Raw genomic sequence first — 16,699 nt, forward strand, 5'->3', positions numbered from 1 at the left:
TGGAATGGAATGAGGAATGGTCCTCCGATTTCTACCTCCACCAGCCTCCCCTGATCTACCCGCCAGCCTTGTCCATAGTGACAGTGATGTCGAGAATTGTTACGACAATGTTGTTACTACAGTAATAACAGTGGTATTAGAGCAGGTATAAGGTATGAACCTTAGTTCTACTCACCAGTCTGGTCTGTGGTAACCGTGATATAAGCCAGCGGCCGGGTGGAGCGGGCCAGCCCTGACACGCCGTTGACCGCCTCGATGTGGAAGGTGTAGTTGGCGTGCGTGGCGTAGTCCAGGACCACCACCGAGGTCGTCGTCAGACCCAGCGGGCGCGGCACGAAGCGCAGGTCCGCCTCGCACGGCTCGCAGTCCTCCCCCTCCGGCGCCCCCCTGGCCCCGGGCCCGCCCACGGCCACGCCCCCACAGCGCTGGCACAGGACGTTGTAGGTGAGGTCCTTCCTGCCGCCATTGTCGATGGGCGGGGACCACTGGAGGAAGAGGGCGGTCTCGTTGATGAGGGAGACCACGTTCCTGGGAGCTGAGGGAGATCCTAGGGGGCCAGAGAGACAGTTAAGAGAGCTCTGCTCTCCTTTTACAAAGTGAAAGCCTCAGGCCGTTCGACGTCAAGGTTTTTCAACCTATACAGTAAAATAAACCCATTGATTTGAATAAATTCCAGCGTCAATTTCACCCTTTCATTCTAGAATTGGAAATGAATTTCAATCTTAGCTGGAATGGAAGCCAACCATTTTCTCTCCCTCCCTCTTTCCTTCCCCTCTTCTCTCCCCCTCTGGCCACCACCTTCTCTCCCTCCTCCCTCCACCATCCCTCCCTCCCTCCCTCCGCTGCTCTCTCTGTTCTGAGCTCAGAGTGATATGAGCGTCTGTCTTCTAGAAAGCTGGTTTAGAACGCTACAGTCAACTGGCTGAGATACGGGAACCAGGAAACAAACTTTTATTTATCTCACCGTTTCCAGGCTTCCGTTATAATAATAATGATGAGAATATGTTGTGAATAGGATCATTGGCCTGATGATTATTACACACACAAAAACACGCAGGCAAGCACGCAAGCACGCACGCACGCCAACATACACACACACACACACACACACACACACACACACACACACACACACACACACACATACAAATAAATAATGACTTTCTTATGCATTTCTCCCCTTCTTGCCAGAGAACAGGACAAGGCTGCTCTTTGTCTAGCCATGTAGAGAAAGCAATTATTTATTTGGCTTTGCCCAAGGACAGAGAAGCTGGTCAAGAAACACAATATGTGTCTCTGCAATACCTCAGCATTACCTGACTCACATCACCCATTAACCTGCGAATTACACTGCTTTACAACCTTCATGAGTGAAAGAGCTTGAGAAAGAGGGAGAGAGACAAAGACTAAGACAGACACACACACACAGAAATACAGGAGTGAGAGAGAGAGAGAGAAAGAGAGAGAGAGAGAAAGAAAAGAGAGAGAAAAGAGAGACAGAGACAGAGACAAACACACACACACACACACACACACACACACATACACACACACACACACACACACACACACACACAGAAAGACATGAGTGAGAGAGAGAGACAGAGAGAGAGACAGAGAGAGACAGAGTACTGACTTGTGCATGCCATGGTGGAGGGGTCTTTGGCAGCTCTGTAGAAGCCCTTGTCACAGTGGCAGATGGTGGCGGCCTGGTCGTGGCTGGAGCTGTGGGGAGGACACTTGGAGCACTTGATGTTCCCTGCATACGGCTTGTAGAACCCTGGTACGCACGCTGGGGCGAGGGAGAGAACACAGAGAGAGAGAGAGAGAGAGAGGGAGAGGGAGAGAGAGAGAGAGACAGAGAACACAGAGAGAAAGAGAGAGAGAGAGAGACAGTTACAAAGTGTGACCGATTGGGATTCGTAACCTACTTCTAGACGAAGAGGACTTCTTCAAAGTCTGAGGCCGATGCATGCATGTGTCAGACAAGGCTATGCAACTAAACCCCATCCACTACGTCAGGAGGAGAAAACATGGAGAATTAGGCTGACTCCCGATTCATAACATCTGATTAAAAAACAATGAAATGCTTTTTTAAATGCACTTCGCTCAGCTGCAGATGCGGGGAGAGAAATCAACTAAATACATACTAATTCTCACTAGTATCTGTCTGGTAGCCAAGCAACCTTCCAATATTCTGACTTTAACAGTCATTTGCGTGGCATAACACAGAGGAGTTAGGAAAAGAGAGGGAGGGAGAGAAAGAGGGAGAGGGAGAGGAAGAGTGAATGTGAGAAGCCATATGTTATTTTCACCTGTATTTCTGGCCCCCTAGACAGCCATAGGATTGGACATGTTCTATTTCTAAAATGAGACATTCGGTTATTTACCTCAAATGGAACTGGTATTGTGTCTCCATCCAGACAGATGAGTCACTTTAGCCACACAACAAAACAGCTGAGGACCGGGACAACAACACCCATCAAACCTGTCCCTCCCACCCCAGGACTGCGACCCCCCCCCCCCCACACACACACACACACACACACCCCACCCCAACCTAGTGGAGCTGAGAACTTGTGTGTGTGTGTGTGTAAGTCAGTATGCCAGAAAACATATTCATATTTTCAGGTACCGTAAACAATTTTATCATTAACATAGAGATAGTGCAATGAAATGCAATTACAGCCCTGCATACAGTTTGGAATTTCCCTTCACTTATAATGGGCCTAGTCAGCTCTCCTGACCAGAGCAGCCTAATGCTTCCCCCCTCCCCTCCCCTCTCCCTCCCTCCTTCCCTACATCCCTCCATGCTTCCCCCCTTCCCTGACGGTCGGGATTTATCAGGAGATGGTTTTTAACCGTTGCAGATTGCCTTCCTGCATCTGTCTGTCACTCCCAGCAGGGAAATAGAGCAATGATAGTGCAATTACTTAATACCCTAAGAAACTGGAAATTACAGCTTTACCACGTGCCGAGGGGGGAGAAAGAACAAAAATGACAAAATAAAGAAAGAAAGTGAAAGCAGTGCTGCTTTGATAGAAAGACACACACACACACACACACACACACACACACACACACACACACACACACACACATTCATTTAGGGTTTATATCGGCAGCTCAGGGGTCCTGCTGATTCAACCAATTCCCGCTTATTCTCATTTCCCCGGTGTTTGGATGCACAAATCCCATCGAGCGGGTTTCGGAATGCTAATTGGGTGTCTGTTGGCAGTTCTTGTCAAGCCCAGGGAGAGAGACAGAGAGAGAGAGAGAGAGAGACAGAGAGAGAGAGAGAGAGAGAGAGAGAGAGAGAGAGAGAGAGAGAGAGAGAGAGGGAGTAGGAAAGAGAGAGAGTTCTCTCTATGTTTTTAGAGAATAAAACGGCTGGTTGATTATCTAATTTTGTCTAATCTTCAACCTAATCTTTTCAAGTTCTTTCTTGTGTGTGTGTGTGTGTGTGTGTGTGTGTGTGTGTGTGTGTGTGTGTGTGTGTGTGTGAGTGTGAGTGTGTGTGTGAGTGGCAGGAAAACACCTTATAAAGAGTGTGTCTGTCTACTACTCTAGAGAAGAACACAAGAGAACCATCATCACCACCACCATCACCATCATCATCACCATCACCATCACCATCATCATCACCACCACCACCACCAGAGGAGATAACGTGTGCCAGAGCAGATGTATGTGATCACTGAAAAAGGCTGAATGCTATCTTGTTGCTTTGGCTGCACACAGCGTGCAGGGATGAGGAAGTGATTCTGAATAGTCCCAATCTGTGTGATTGTAAAGGTATCTTTTCACTCTCCATCACAAAGGCAAGAGACAAGCCTGGGAGGGGATGGATGCTATGAATGCTTCACCAGATGAATGCTTCACAGCGGAAGTGTACCCTGTCCAAGATTGAGACATTCTGGAGAATTCTAACAACCAAAGAAGTGGAGAGAGCACATAATGGAACACCAAGTGAAACAATATTGGCAGAAAATAGGGCCTTTCACAATCCATCCACCCCCCCCCGACACACACACACACACACACACACACACACACTGGGGGAGAGATTGAATTGGCTGCTTTTAACACATTTTAGGTGCTTTGTTTTTTTTAATGACTTTAAGTGAATATGAGTCGCATCCTGTTCACACTCATTAATAATCCACACTCGACACCAATGTCTCTCTCTCTGTATCGCTTCAGCAGACACCAAGAGGCTCATATTCAGATTAAAAGAAAGAGTAAACACACACACACACACACACACACACACACACACACACACACACACACACACACACACACCCCTCTCTCTACACTGAGGTGTGCTACATTAGCCTGACCATCCAGCCCCAGGTTTGACTACGCTTTGTTACGTATGGAGGGATTCCAATTAAAACCACTATCTTCAGGCCTCCGTGAAAGAGAAAATTTAATAATTCAACAGACACTGTAGAAAGCCCTGAGATTTACAATTATCCTGTACTGTATTTCACCTATATACTGTAATGGGGAGCAGGGTGGGTGGATTCACTGAAGAAGGAGTGATATACTGAAGGAGGAATGTAGAGGTACAATTATAGTGGTCCAACTGAGGCTGAGAGGGAATACAGTTTAAATCAAAAATACACAGTGAAAGACGATTATGGTTATTGAAGAAGGATGAGAGGGAAAATAAGGCGTATAGAAAATGAAGAGAGCGGGAGAGAGGGAGAGAGAGAGAGAGAGAGAGAGAGAGAGAGAGTGAAATAAAGAAGAAGGACAGAAAAATAAACAGTTAAAACCAGTAGTTGATTTATTCAGTAGGAGTGTTCCAACCCCCCCTGCTGATGCACCTGCATTTCCTTACCTAACACACGCACAGCTGCACATACACACACACACACACACACACACACACACACACACACACACACACACACACACACACACACACACACACACACACACACAACTACCCACCCACCCACTGTTATGGAAAATACATTGATAGAACTGTTTGAAGAACCTACACTTTCATATGACTGGTAACTTGTGTGAATACTATGATTACATTTTGTCTTTTCTTACCACACCTCTAAGGTTCTATAGCCATTGTTCTGAGAAACACTGTATAATTACCATATGGATAGCTGTGATTCCGGACTGAGTACAAAGACTGTCACATCCTGCCAACCGGATAGTGGAAGTGTGTAATGTTCTTTCCCTCCCGTCACCTCTCACGTAAGCACAAGCTCGCAGGTGATAGCCTTTGTGGCACCGACATTTGATGTTTCATCTCTATAAAACACAATTTTGAGAATCGCCTCTTGAGACTTGCGCTGATTTACACTGGGCTGCTGTTACGCTCTTGTCTCTTGTTTGCAAGCAATAATAAATACCGGACTCAAATATTGTGTTGTGACTACTCAGGACTTTATTTCTTGAATCTCACCTCCGAAGAGCTGAAGTACAGAGTGGTAAAACCTAGACATCCACCACACCACACACACACGCACACGCACACGCACACGCACACGCACACGCACACGCACACGCACGCACACGCACACGCACACACACACACAAAGACACCCAGCCACCCACACACACACACACACACACACACACACTCACACTCACAGATTCCCATCTCTTTTCCACACATTGAAATTAGTTCCGAAGAATGAGACACTGTGCAAAAGCAATTAGGAACCAAGGCTTCTCTTTCCCATAAACAGCTCACACACACACACACACACACACACACACACACACACACACTGAGCCAGAAAACAACTTTGCCAGGAGCAATTCCTTTCAAGAAGCATAATGTCAATAACCAGGCGAGGTAAAGTGACCTTCTGCCTCAGTTGTTTTTCATTAGTGTGTCGTTAGGACACACAGGGTTGTTATGTAGAATGGTGGTGATGATAGCTTTCACTTTAGCTTTCATTGGTGATTGGCTGGTAAAGTCAGAGGCATGGGAACACCGGGGGGGGGGGGGACCTCCGTCTTATAACAGAACGTATTCTGAGATGATGCATCTCTGTTCATTACTCGGCTCGGGGGATAATAAACACGCTGAATCACGTAATGAGCTCATAGCCAAGAACATTTGCGACAGAGCTGTGAGGGTAAATGACTGCGTGGGGATCAGAGACCAGTTAGTCCTTCATAGTCGTAATGGACTGGTCTGTTACAGTCTACTCCCTGGAGGAGTAGAGGCCATACCGTTATGACTACCTCTGATAGCTCAGCACATAGAAATAGAATGATCATTCTCATTTTATTTCTGTGGCTCAGCTTACTGTAGGTCCTCTGCTGTAGTTCTCATCCTCTAGTTCTCATTCCAGGACTCATCCTCTAGTTCTCATTCCAGGACTCATCCTCTACTTCTCATTCTAGAACTCATCCTCTAGTTCTCATTCCAGGACTCATCCTCTAGTTCTCATTCTAGAACTCATCCTCTAGTTCTCATTCCAGGACTCATCCTCTACTTCTCATTCTAGAACTCATCCTCTAGTTCTCATTCCAGGACTCATCCTCTAGTTCTCATTCTAGAACTCATCCTCTAGTTCTCATTCTAGAACTCATCCTCTAGTTCTCATTCCAGGACTCATCCTCTAGTTCTCATTCTAGAACTCATCCTCTAGTTCTCATTCTAGAACTCATCCTCTAGTTCTCATTCTAGAACTCATCCTCTAGTTCTCATTCTAGAACTCATCCTCTAGTTCTCATTCCAGATATTATCCTATAGTTCTCATTGTAAAATTCATCCTATAGTCCTCATTCTAGAACTCATCCTCATGTTCTCATTGTAGACCTCATATGCATGTTCTATTCTATATGTCATTCTCTAGTTCTCATTCTAGATCTTTTCAATGAAATGGACAAAGTCAGGTACCAAAACATACATCTTTCCACAGATGTGCAGAAATAAGGCATTCGTGTGTCAAACCAAGTGTTGATGCACACATCATAGGTGTAGGTCTACATTCACTTAGCAGACAAGACTGTCTGCTCTCCACTCTAACGTTGGTACTTCTTCACAGCTAGGCTTAATCCTCAACTGCCATGCAAGACTACACAAGCCATTTCACTTTCCTCTCAACTCAGCTGTTTTAAGGCTACAAAGTCACTTGAGCAAAACACCATCCCAGAAAACAATCTCCAGATATTAATTACTGCTTTATGGTTGTGAGGGGAAAGCAGAGTGGATGGGAGCTGCTTTGAGGCCTTCTCTCTGCCTGGCGAGGTAATCATACTGATCTATGGGGCTGTGCTCCTCAGGGGGCAGCAGGAGGAGGAGCAACAATATTCTAATGATTAGAGTATTAGCTCCCACATCTCAACAGCAACGTAATTGCGTTTTAGAGAGAAGAGATAGCGAGGAGAAACATGAAGAATCTTACTTTCTCTAAGTGGTCTGCAAGCATAGTGATGTGTGATTGGGCTTGTGTGTGTGTGTGTGTGTGTGTGTGTGTGTGTGTGTGTGTGTGCGTGCGTGTGTGTGTGTGCATGCGTGTGTGTGTGTGTGTGTGTGTGTGTGTGTGTGTGTGTGTGTGTGTGTGTGTGTGTGTGTGTGCGTGTGTGTGTGTGCGTGCGTGCGTGTGTGTGTGTGTGTGTGTATGTGCATGTGTGTGTGTACAACACGTGCATGCGTGCCTGTGTGAATCCACACGTGCGTGTGTCTGTTTATTTCTTCCCCCTCCCCTGTGATGATCATAAGTCTCACTCTCTCTCTAAGTGGTCTGCAAGCACAGTAATGTGATTCGGCTGTGTGTGTGTGTGTGTGTGTGTGTGTGTGTGTGTGTGTGTGTGTGTGTGTGTGTGTGTGTGTGTGTGTGTGTATGTGCAGCTGTGCGTGTGCATGTGTGCATGTGTGCATGTGTGCATGTGTGCGTGTGTGTGTACGTGCGTGCATGTGTGTGTGTGTGTATATATTTCTTCCCCCTCCTGTGATGAACATTTTAGTTCCATCTCTCCATCTCTCCATCTCTCCATCTCTCCCTCCCTCCCTCCCTCCCTCCTTTAGCAAAGACCAGTCAGGCAGAATGAGATGTTTTCCCAGGTCTGTATTCCACCACCGCGCAGCGTGGATCGATCGATAGCTCCAACAGATGCCTTCTCTGCAGAGAGCCTGTCTCTGACAGCACTATCAGGGTCAGGTGTGCTGCATTCTCCTGTGGCTACAGCTGCTCTCCATCGCTCCTGTAACCCTTCGATCTCCACGCTGCTCACACACACTGCTCACACACGGCTCACACACTGCTCACACACACTGCTCACACACACTGCTCACACACTGCTCACACACTGCTCACACACACTGCACACACACACTGCTCACACACACTGCTCACACACTGCTCCCAGACACTAAGAAAGCCCTGATATCAGGGACGTACAGAATGTTCTCAGTGTGTAAACAGGGGGGGGGGGGGGGGGGGGAGTGCTACAACTAGGTCTGGGTGTCCATACACACTGAGTTGCTACATGCTGTACCTGCGTCCTCCGTCCGTCCCTTCGTTATGTGACAGCGTGTTGCCACCCACCCGTCTCTCACGGTTTACTGATGACATAGTCATGGTTTTCAGGGGTTACGCAACCACAGTAGTTTATGTAACCGTGCTGAAAAGGACAAGGTAAAAAAGAAAACATCTGAGCCAGCAGCGCGGGGAGGCGAGGGTCGCCCCCCCGATGTAAAGCGCTACGGGCTTCAAAGTGACGTTCTCTTTAGCCGTTTAGACGGATCGGGAACAGATGGACGCATAGACGTCGTGTTTACCCAGGTCGCCCCTGCTTTGATATGGAGATGGGGCCGCTGGGAGGTTCTGAGAGAATGAGAGATGCACACTGACCCACACATGGCTAAAGGCTCGAGCCCTCCTCTCTGAAGTAGAGAGGGTCAGCCAACACAGGGACAGACACAAGAGGCAGGAGCACACAGGGTACGCTCAGCATTAATGTCTGATCAAGGTGCTTATATTCTCACAGGTAGAGAAGGGGGGGGGGGGGGGGGAGAGAAAGAAAGAGAAGGGGGGGAGAGGGAGAAAAAGAGAGAGAGAAAGAAGGAGAAAAAGAGAGACAGACACAGACACAAACACAGAGACAGGAATTTAAAATAGAACAGAACAGACTCAAAGCAACACTGATTATATGAGGACTAGAGAGGGTTACTGTACGATAGCACCTGGAGTTACTGTACGGCAGATCTGGTGAAGGCATGTTCTTCTCACACCCGCACACACACACACGCACACACACACACACACACACACACACACACACACTCCCACACTCTCTCACATGTCTTGCTCAATCAGCGTGCTGCTCCTCTTCCTGTGTTAGGAACATGGCAATTATATTCTTATATTCTAATACTCAGCCCCCTCAAATCCCCCTCCCATATCTCTGATACACACACACACACACACACTCTGAGCTGTAATAACTGTGACTTTGTGGAGTTTTGCTGATGTTCTCTCTCTCTCTCTCTCTCTCTCTCCCTCTCTCTCTCTCTCCCCCTCTCTCTCTCCCTCTCTCTCTCTCTCTCCCTCTCTCTCTCTCTCCCCCTCTCTCTCTCCCTCTCTCTCTCTCTCCCTCTAGCTCTCTGTCTCTTTCCAAACCAGACTTAAGCATCGTGTCTAGGTTCTGTCTGGGTTAGGATGACTCACCTCCGCATCCTCTGCATCAGGGGAGGCTGGCGATGGTAGAAATCGGAGGACGGGTGTCTCCCGCTACTGTGCATCCATCTCACAGTTGCCTGCCTCAGGTAGAAACACACACAGGCCTTATGTATCCGGCGTGACTGAAGGCAACGCCTGCACACGTTCATAGAGTAGCCTACAGTCGCAGAGATAGGGACCTCGGTACTGACCCTTGCCATGAGGAGGAGGACAGATCTCCGTAGGATCTCACAGCAGTAGGATCATGTACAAGTACCCACGCTCTGGAGGACAGGGAGGTCAGCACCTCACTTAGAAACGAAGGAACATAGGATTTGAGAGAATGTGTTACCAAAAACAACGTTTATGGGTATGGAGACTTCGTTGTAGTAGTGAATGATGATCTTAATGCTTTACTGTATGCACTACTGCTGTTTTTGTCTGTACTTTGATTGAAACATCTCCTCCATCTCAAGGAGGGATGTGAGTTTCTCTGGCAGATACATAACAACCTCTCTCTCTCTCTCTCTCGCGCTCTCTCTCAGCTTCCCCCGCAACCCTGTCCCCTTTTTGAAGACGTGTCATGACAAAAAAACACAGAACAAATTGCATTAGCACTCTGATGTTTTATCTAGGTCATGATATAACCACTTTATAACACTCTGGTGGCTGACACCGAGGAGGGGGGGGGGGGGGGGGGGGGGGAAGCAAAGGAAAGAAAAAACCCACAAAGCTCGATTGAGATGTCAAAATAGTCTGGCGGAGTGTTATGGCTGTGAAAAAAAAGGGTTTGATAAGCGCTGCCTTTGCTGCCTTTGTTTAGAGCTGGCAGGGCTGGACGTGTTTCCGAGAGGCCTGTACGTTGGGGAGCGTTGGCGGGGGCTCTCTCTCTCTCTCTCTCTCTCTCTCTCTCTCTCTCTCCCCCGACCGCCTCAGAAGGCTTTGATCAGCCTCGCCTTTGAAGCTGCTTTCGAAAATGAAAACGAGGAGAAAGCAGAAGTCATCGCAAGTTCACGCTCAACTTGCTGCAACCGCTTGGAAACTGTAAATCTGCATAACAAAATCGTCTCCGCATAATGCGACGAGACAGGGAGAGAAACTTGACATCGCTTTAACTCAGGGTTTCAAGCAGAGAAAATGATTAGATAGGGAGATAAATTAATGACTTTCTCACAACTGACCTCTTCATCATTCCAAGCTGACATAACGAAGGATAGAATATGTCAAATGTACACATGAACGTGGTATTTCTCTATGATTGATAGGATAAAAAGTATCTGAGCAAGTAGAGCTGTTATCTCTCCATAGGAGGTCTTAGTCTAGAGATCAAAAGTACTTCTTGTGGGAAAAGAGACAGATGATGAGTGTTTCTTCATGTAGAAACACACTCAAGTGTGTGTGTGTGTGTGTGTGTGTGTGTGTGTGTGTGTGTGTGTGTGTGTGGGTGCATGTGCGTTTGCGTGTGTGTGCGTCTGTGAGTGGGAGATCTGTGAGCAGATACAGTCTAGCCTGCCTGGAGGGAACAGGTGTCCTCTACGACACAGTTGACAGTGCATTATTAAAGACCCCTCTGAATCTCCCCCTCAGAGAAACACAGCTTGAGGTTGTTAGGATGATACAGCCTTCAGACACTCAGCCTCAGTCAGCTGACAGAGACGACTACCCACTGTTCATCAGATGGACAAAACACTATTCCAGTATACTATCAAAAGAGAGCAGAACTGGACTGGGGACATACGTCATAATAAACTAAATTAAAACAAAACTAAACTGAATAGACGCTAGTGTTGAGAATTCCATTCTAACTCTTCAATATATCAATGTCCAATTTCTTGACTGACAAGATGGTTCTGCAATATGGTTCTTTGTTTTTTTCTTCATTGAGTTTTTTTTCTCAATTGACTGGAGATGAGATGTCTGACTGAAGGGGCCATTACCATAGGAAGAAACTGTTGAATGATCCATCCGTTGTTTGAAAAGTTGCGGATGCAATTTCCTTCCAAATATGGCTGCAATCTCAGTGGGTGCTCATTCAGGTAAACATACATAAACACACACACATACAGACACACACACACACGCACACACAACCACGCACGCGCACGTGCACGCACACACACACACACACACACACACACACACACACACACACACACACACACACAAATACACACAGCTTCTAGGAGAAAAGCAGATATTGAATGTTTATTCATTTTTCAGGGAAGCATAGAGACTCACAAGGAAATGTTTCACCAGAGGCTATGCAAACACACACAGACACACACACACACAGACACACACACACACACACACACACACACATACACACACACACACACACACACACAGACACACACCAGTAAAACATTATTATTTTCCTCTCTCTTTCTCCTCCTGCTCCCAGCATGGAAATTCAACCATTTCTACCTCATTTCAAACCAGTTAGCAAAAGGGAGAGTTAGGTGATTTGTAATAACAAATATGTGAATATTCATGTTAACTGGCAACTGTAAAGTAAGTTGGATTTTTTTAAAAACAAGACATTAAATCAGACCAAAATCTGAAACTGAAATGATCAAGACAACGCGTGTGGCTAAACTGAAGTGAGCTCAGAACCTTGGACAGCTGCCCTCTCCACAGAACCAACCATGCTGGCCAAGGACAGGCACAGCACCGCTTACTCTGTACACCGACAGTAGGGGGCTTTGTGAAATCAACTTTTCAAGCAACACACACACACACACACACACACACGCACACGCACACACCCGTCATCATCAGCCCAAGACCAGAGAAAGCGTTTAAGGCTTTACACAACGCATGAGTCAACAGAAAGATGACTTGTAATGGCCTGCTGGGCCTGACTCAGTACTGCAGAAATCAACAGCACCACGTTCCACTGCTGTAACTACAGCAGACTGGGGACAGGAAACTATCTATCAGCCCGGGGGTTAAAGCAAGGGAAGAGAGAGAGGAACAGTAACGTGTGCCGTGTTAAGTAACCATAACAAAAACACAGGGATACCGTAGTGTGATAAGGATGAAAGGAGAGAGAGAGAGAGAGAGAGAGAGAGAGAGAGAGAGAGAGAGAGAGAGAGAGAGAGAAGTGAGAGGACGAGGGAAGAGGAGTAAGAGGAAAAGAAAGAAAAGGAGAAGAAAAGAGAGCATGAATTGTAAAGACAGATGAAGCTGATTTCACAGCCTGCCCTAAATACCAGCCTCTCTAATAAACAGTTAGAGGTCTCTCGATTATAATCTGGTTCTCTTCATCATCCTCGCCTTCATCACCATGAATCTTACTGCTGCTGGAGGGGACATTTGTAAATGATGCTTAGTTCACAGACAATAAAGTATTAGATGGGGTACACTTTGCTTGTTAAACATGCAGAAGAACTGTTCAATTTAGCGTCTCCCTTAATTACCTAGGACATTTTCAGAAGTGTGAGCAAAAGCAGGTTAGGGGTTTAGAGAAGAGACATTTAGCTGAGAAGAGAACAAATGGAGGTAATTAGCAGGCTATCTACTGTATAGAGCAGGAGAAATGAGGCCAAATGCAATCTGGAACAAAGAACTCAATGTTCCCTTGCTAACTTTTGTAATCTTAAACACCTCCCCAATAGCAATGTTTTTTGTCTGTGTTTTCAAAGAATTTTTGTCAGTTCAAGAAATATTGATTTTATAAGATAAAGCATTGTCGTTTTTTGCTAATGAGTGTTTTTGGTGTAGTTGAATCTTTTCTGCAATATAATGACATTTAAGTACCCTTGAGATTAAGTGATAAGGAAAAAAAGTCCTGCCTTTTCTGCAAAACCTTTAAAAGCAATAAGTTTGTTCTGAAAACTGTGTTCTCTCACTGTGAACAAGAAACAAACACAGCCCAGGGGAATTCAGTGATGGGAGAGCGAGGATCAAAAACAAAGAATTCAAGAATGTAAAGAAAAAACATGAAGAATACACTTTTGAAGCAAGCTGCTTCATATCGTATCCTGATAGTTATGGTTGGGCTAGCCTGCAGAGGACATGGGGAGGAAGGAAATATGGCTAAAACAATATTGACATTGCTTGAACTGATATTCTGTCAAATGAAAAACATATACACAGACAATGGAAAGACTGTGCAACAAGCCACATGTGAAATCAAAGTGTTTGGCTTGATAGGTGATACTAGATACTAGAGATGTATGTGTGTGTGTGTGTGTGTGTGTGTGTGTGTGTGTGTGTGTGTGTGTGTGTGTGTGTGTGTGTGTGTGTGTGTGTGTGTGTGTGTCTACTATATTCAAATGTAACAAATGTAAGACTTTAAAATGCTAGATATACTGATATAGTATATACAGTATACATATTTCAGTATTCAGTGTGATATTCATTAAAAGTGTTTTTCATAAGTAGCCATGAGTGAACGTTCCTGCTACGTTGCTGTGACGATTCATCGTGAAGGTGATGAGTCACTAAGAGAACACTCAAGCTGAAGAGGGAGTCAATTGTCTGCATATTGGTGCCCTAAAGCTCTGAACAGAGGGGGAGAGGGGGGAGGAGGGGATGACTGTGAGGCCCGCTGGGACCTGTCTATCTGTCTATCTGATGCAACGCCTCCCCCTCTCCTCTCCTCCCTCCCTCCATACCTCCCTCTCCTCTCATTATTCTTGCCCTCAGTCAGAATGCTCAAGCAGCTACTTACAGATTCACTTTGCTGCTGAGGCGGCAACGAGACGTAGAGGCGTAGATGCGTAGCCCACCGTATAAACCCCCCTACAGTAACATGCAACGCCCCCGTGACAGCTACTTGAGATGACGCCACCCAACAGTGCCCTGTGATTCGCTCCACAGCTGGGACCAGAGGGAGGGGACCAATGGGAGAACAGAACAGCCAGTCTGACAAATAAAGCGTGACTATTCTCATCGATCTAGTGTAGCAGAGGTGGTTGGGAAACCAGGCTCGCGTTGTGAGTAACCTTGGCTGAGACCTTGGCTCCACACTTGAACTTAGCTCCCCAAATTAATAAAAACAAAAACAGTCAAATAAAATGTGTTATTAAGATGTAACAACATGTAAGAACATGTAACTAACATGTAACAGGAACTACTCACCATGACAGTACCCGTCCATCTCCTCGTGTCCCACGCTGCAGACACACCTCCCCAGAGGCACCAGCCAATCCCCATCCGCCCCGCAGTACAGCTTTGGCGTGTCCCTCTCCTCTGCGTTCTCCACGCACGCCCCCCGCACCTCCACCAGCGAGGACGAGTCCACGCGAGGCACTGTGTCCGGGAATGCTGCCAGGTTCCGTAGCGTGGAGGGGCAGCGCTTGTAGTACACCCGAACGGACACTAGGGCGATGCACGCCCCGACATCCTGGAACGCCAGGTAGAAGCCCTTCTGGGTCACGGGTCCGACCTCCCTGACCTCTGTGTTGAGGCGTAGTACACGGTCGCCCAGGTCTGTCTGGGTGAAGCTCTCGTCAGCAGCGATGGTGTCCACCTTGGCGTAGTCGGCGGGGCGGAATCGCGTCCCGGCAGGGTGTGGCTCGTCTGCCTGCAGGTAGAGGAGGTTGAAGGTCTCCTTGCAGGTGCCCGACACCCAGGGGATGGAGTTGCAGTCCCGCAGGGTAAAACGCAGCTCCACGTACACCTTCACAATCCAATCAAACATTTTTAATTAAATAGAAATGAATTAACAATGAAATAACAATAGGAAAATACAAAATACAAGAAAATAATTAAAAAAAACACTAAAATAGAAACAACATAAAAACGAGTTAGAAGACTACAGAAATGACAGAAACTACCTTCTGTGCGGCCTGGCGTTGGATCCAGTTGGAGCGGATCCAATTGTTTTGGTTGGGTTCCATCACATGGCACACCTGGAAGGTATGAATGGGACGGTTCTGCTCATCCATCTCTGTGATGGCATCCCACTGCAGAGAGAGAGGGGGAGGGAGGGAGCGAGGGAGGGAGGGGGAGGGGGGGAGAGGGAGGAGGGAGAGGGAGGGGGAGGGTGGTTGAGAGTGGGGAGGGAGGGGGGCACAAAGATGAAATAAATAAGAGGGAGTTATAAAAGAAGGGAATGAAAGAGATGAGGAGGAGGAGAAATGCAGCAGGAGAGAGAGAGGAGGATGAAACAGAAGAAAAAAAAAAAGACGTAGAAAGACAGACAGAAGAAAGAAAGAGAGGGGGATGAAAGAGAGATGCAGGGATAGGTTTAGTTAGACTTCAAGCTATGAAATATACACTATGCTATAGCCTACATATAGAATACAAAAGAAGAAGAAATCCCAGCATTGAGACATGTAGTGCATTGACCCAGCTTCTTTTACCATGCACACCACCTACAGTGATCACATCGGGACAATATGGTGATTATAGCCGTTTGATTACAATAAATGCTTTAGCTGATTGCGAGCTCGCCGACCATGATCAAGTCTTCAAGTCCCTCTACTGTTAAGGGTTAGGCTTCTAACAGTATTATCATATCAATGACTACATCCCCCAGATGTCTTCAGATGTCAATACAAGGTCTGGAGAACACGATAAGAACGATAAGATCTGAGTGCTTGACATGGACTCATTGAATTATTCACAATCTTTACAGTATTAATGACTTTATAGTGGAATCTGTACAGTCAATATCAGCCTCCCCCTGCCTCCCCTCCTCCCTCCCTCCCTCCCCCCCTTCCTCCTTCCCTCTGCCTCACCCCTGAGACAGACCTGACAGAGACAAGAGACACCCTGGGTCTTACTTCAAAACACCCCTTTCTCTCTCTCTCTCTCTCTCTCTCTCTCTCTCTCTCTCTCTCTCTCCACCCAAACCTGAGACAGAGACAACCTGAGTCTTACTCGCGTTTTCAAGGCTATTACATCACACGTGTTTATAGCCATAGTCAGAGGAGCAAGGGTCAGCAGGGGAGGTTGGTGGAGGCAGAAATCTATCAGCACACGTTGTGTCAAACACACGTTGTGATAACCATATCTTCACCGACACTGTCACTGGCAATGATAACCTTATCTTAACAGACACTGTCACTGAAGTATATAGGAGCTCAGGGGGTCAG

At 46.7% G+C, this 16,699-nt stretch overlaps 1 protein-coding gene across 1 annotated transcript in view; it reads right to left on the reverse strand.

The window, feature by feature from the left end:
* The window catches only part of epha6 (eph receptor A6), a gene marked incomplete at both ends in the record, with an annotated part of 43,907 nt that overhangs the window by 15,041 nt on the left and 12,167 nt on the right, over window positions 1-16,699 (reverse strand). Inside the window, 4 exons of the mRNA XM_083691199.1 lie at window positions 176-547; window positions 1,637-1,792; window positions 14,739-15,279; window positions 15,437-15,565. Coding sequence (XP_083547325.1) covers window positions 176-547; window positions 1,637-1,792; window positions 14,739-15,279; window positions 15,437-15,565 — 1,198 coding nt within the window. The remainder of the gene's footprint in view (window positions 1-175; window positions 548-1,636; window positions 1,793-14,738; window positions 15,280-15,436; window positions 15,566-16,699) is intronic.

The sequence above is a fragment of the Argentina silus genome, assembly GCF_951799395.1.
Source record: "Argentina silus genome assembly, chromosome: 19".
Taxonomy (NCBI): Eukaryota; Metazoa; Chordata; class Actinopteri; order Argentiniformes; family Argentinidae; genus Argentina; species Argentina silus.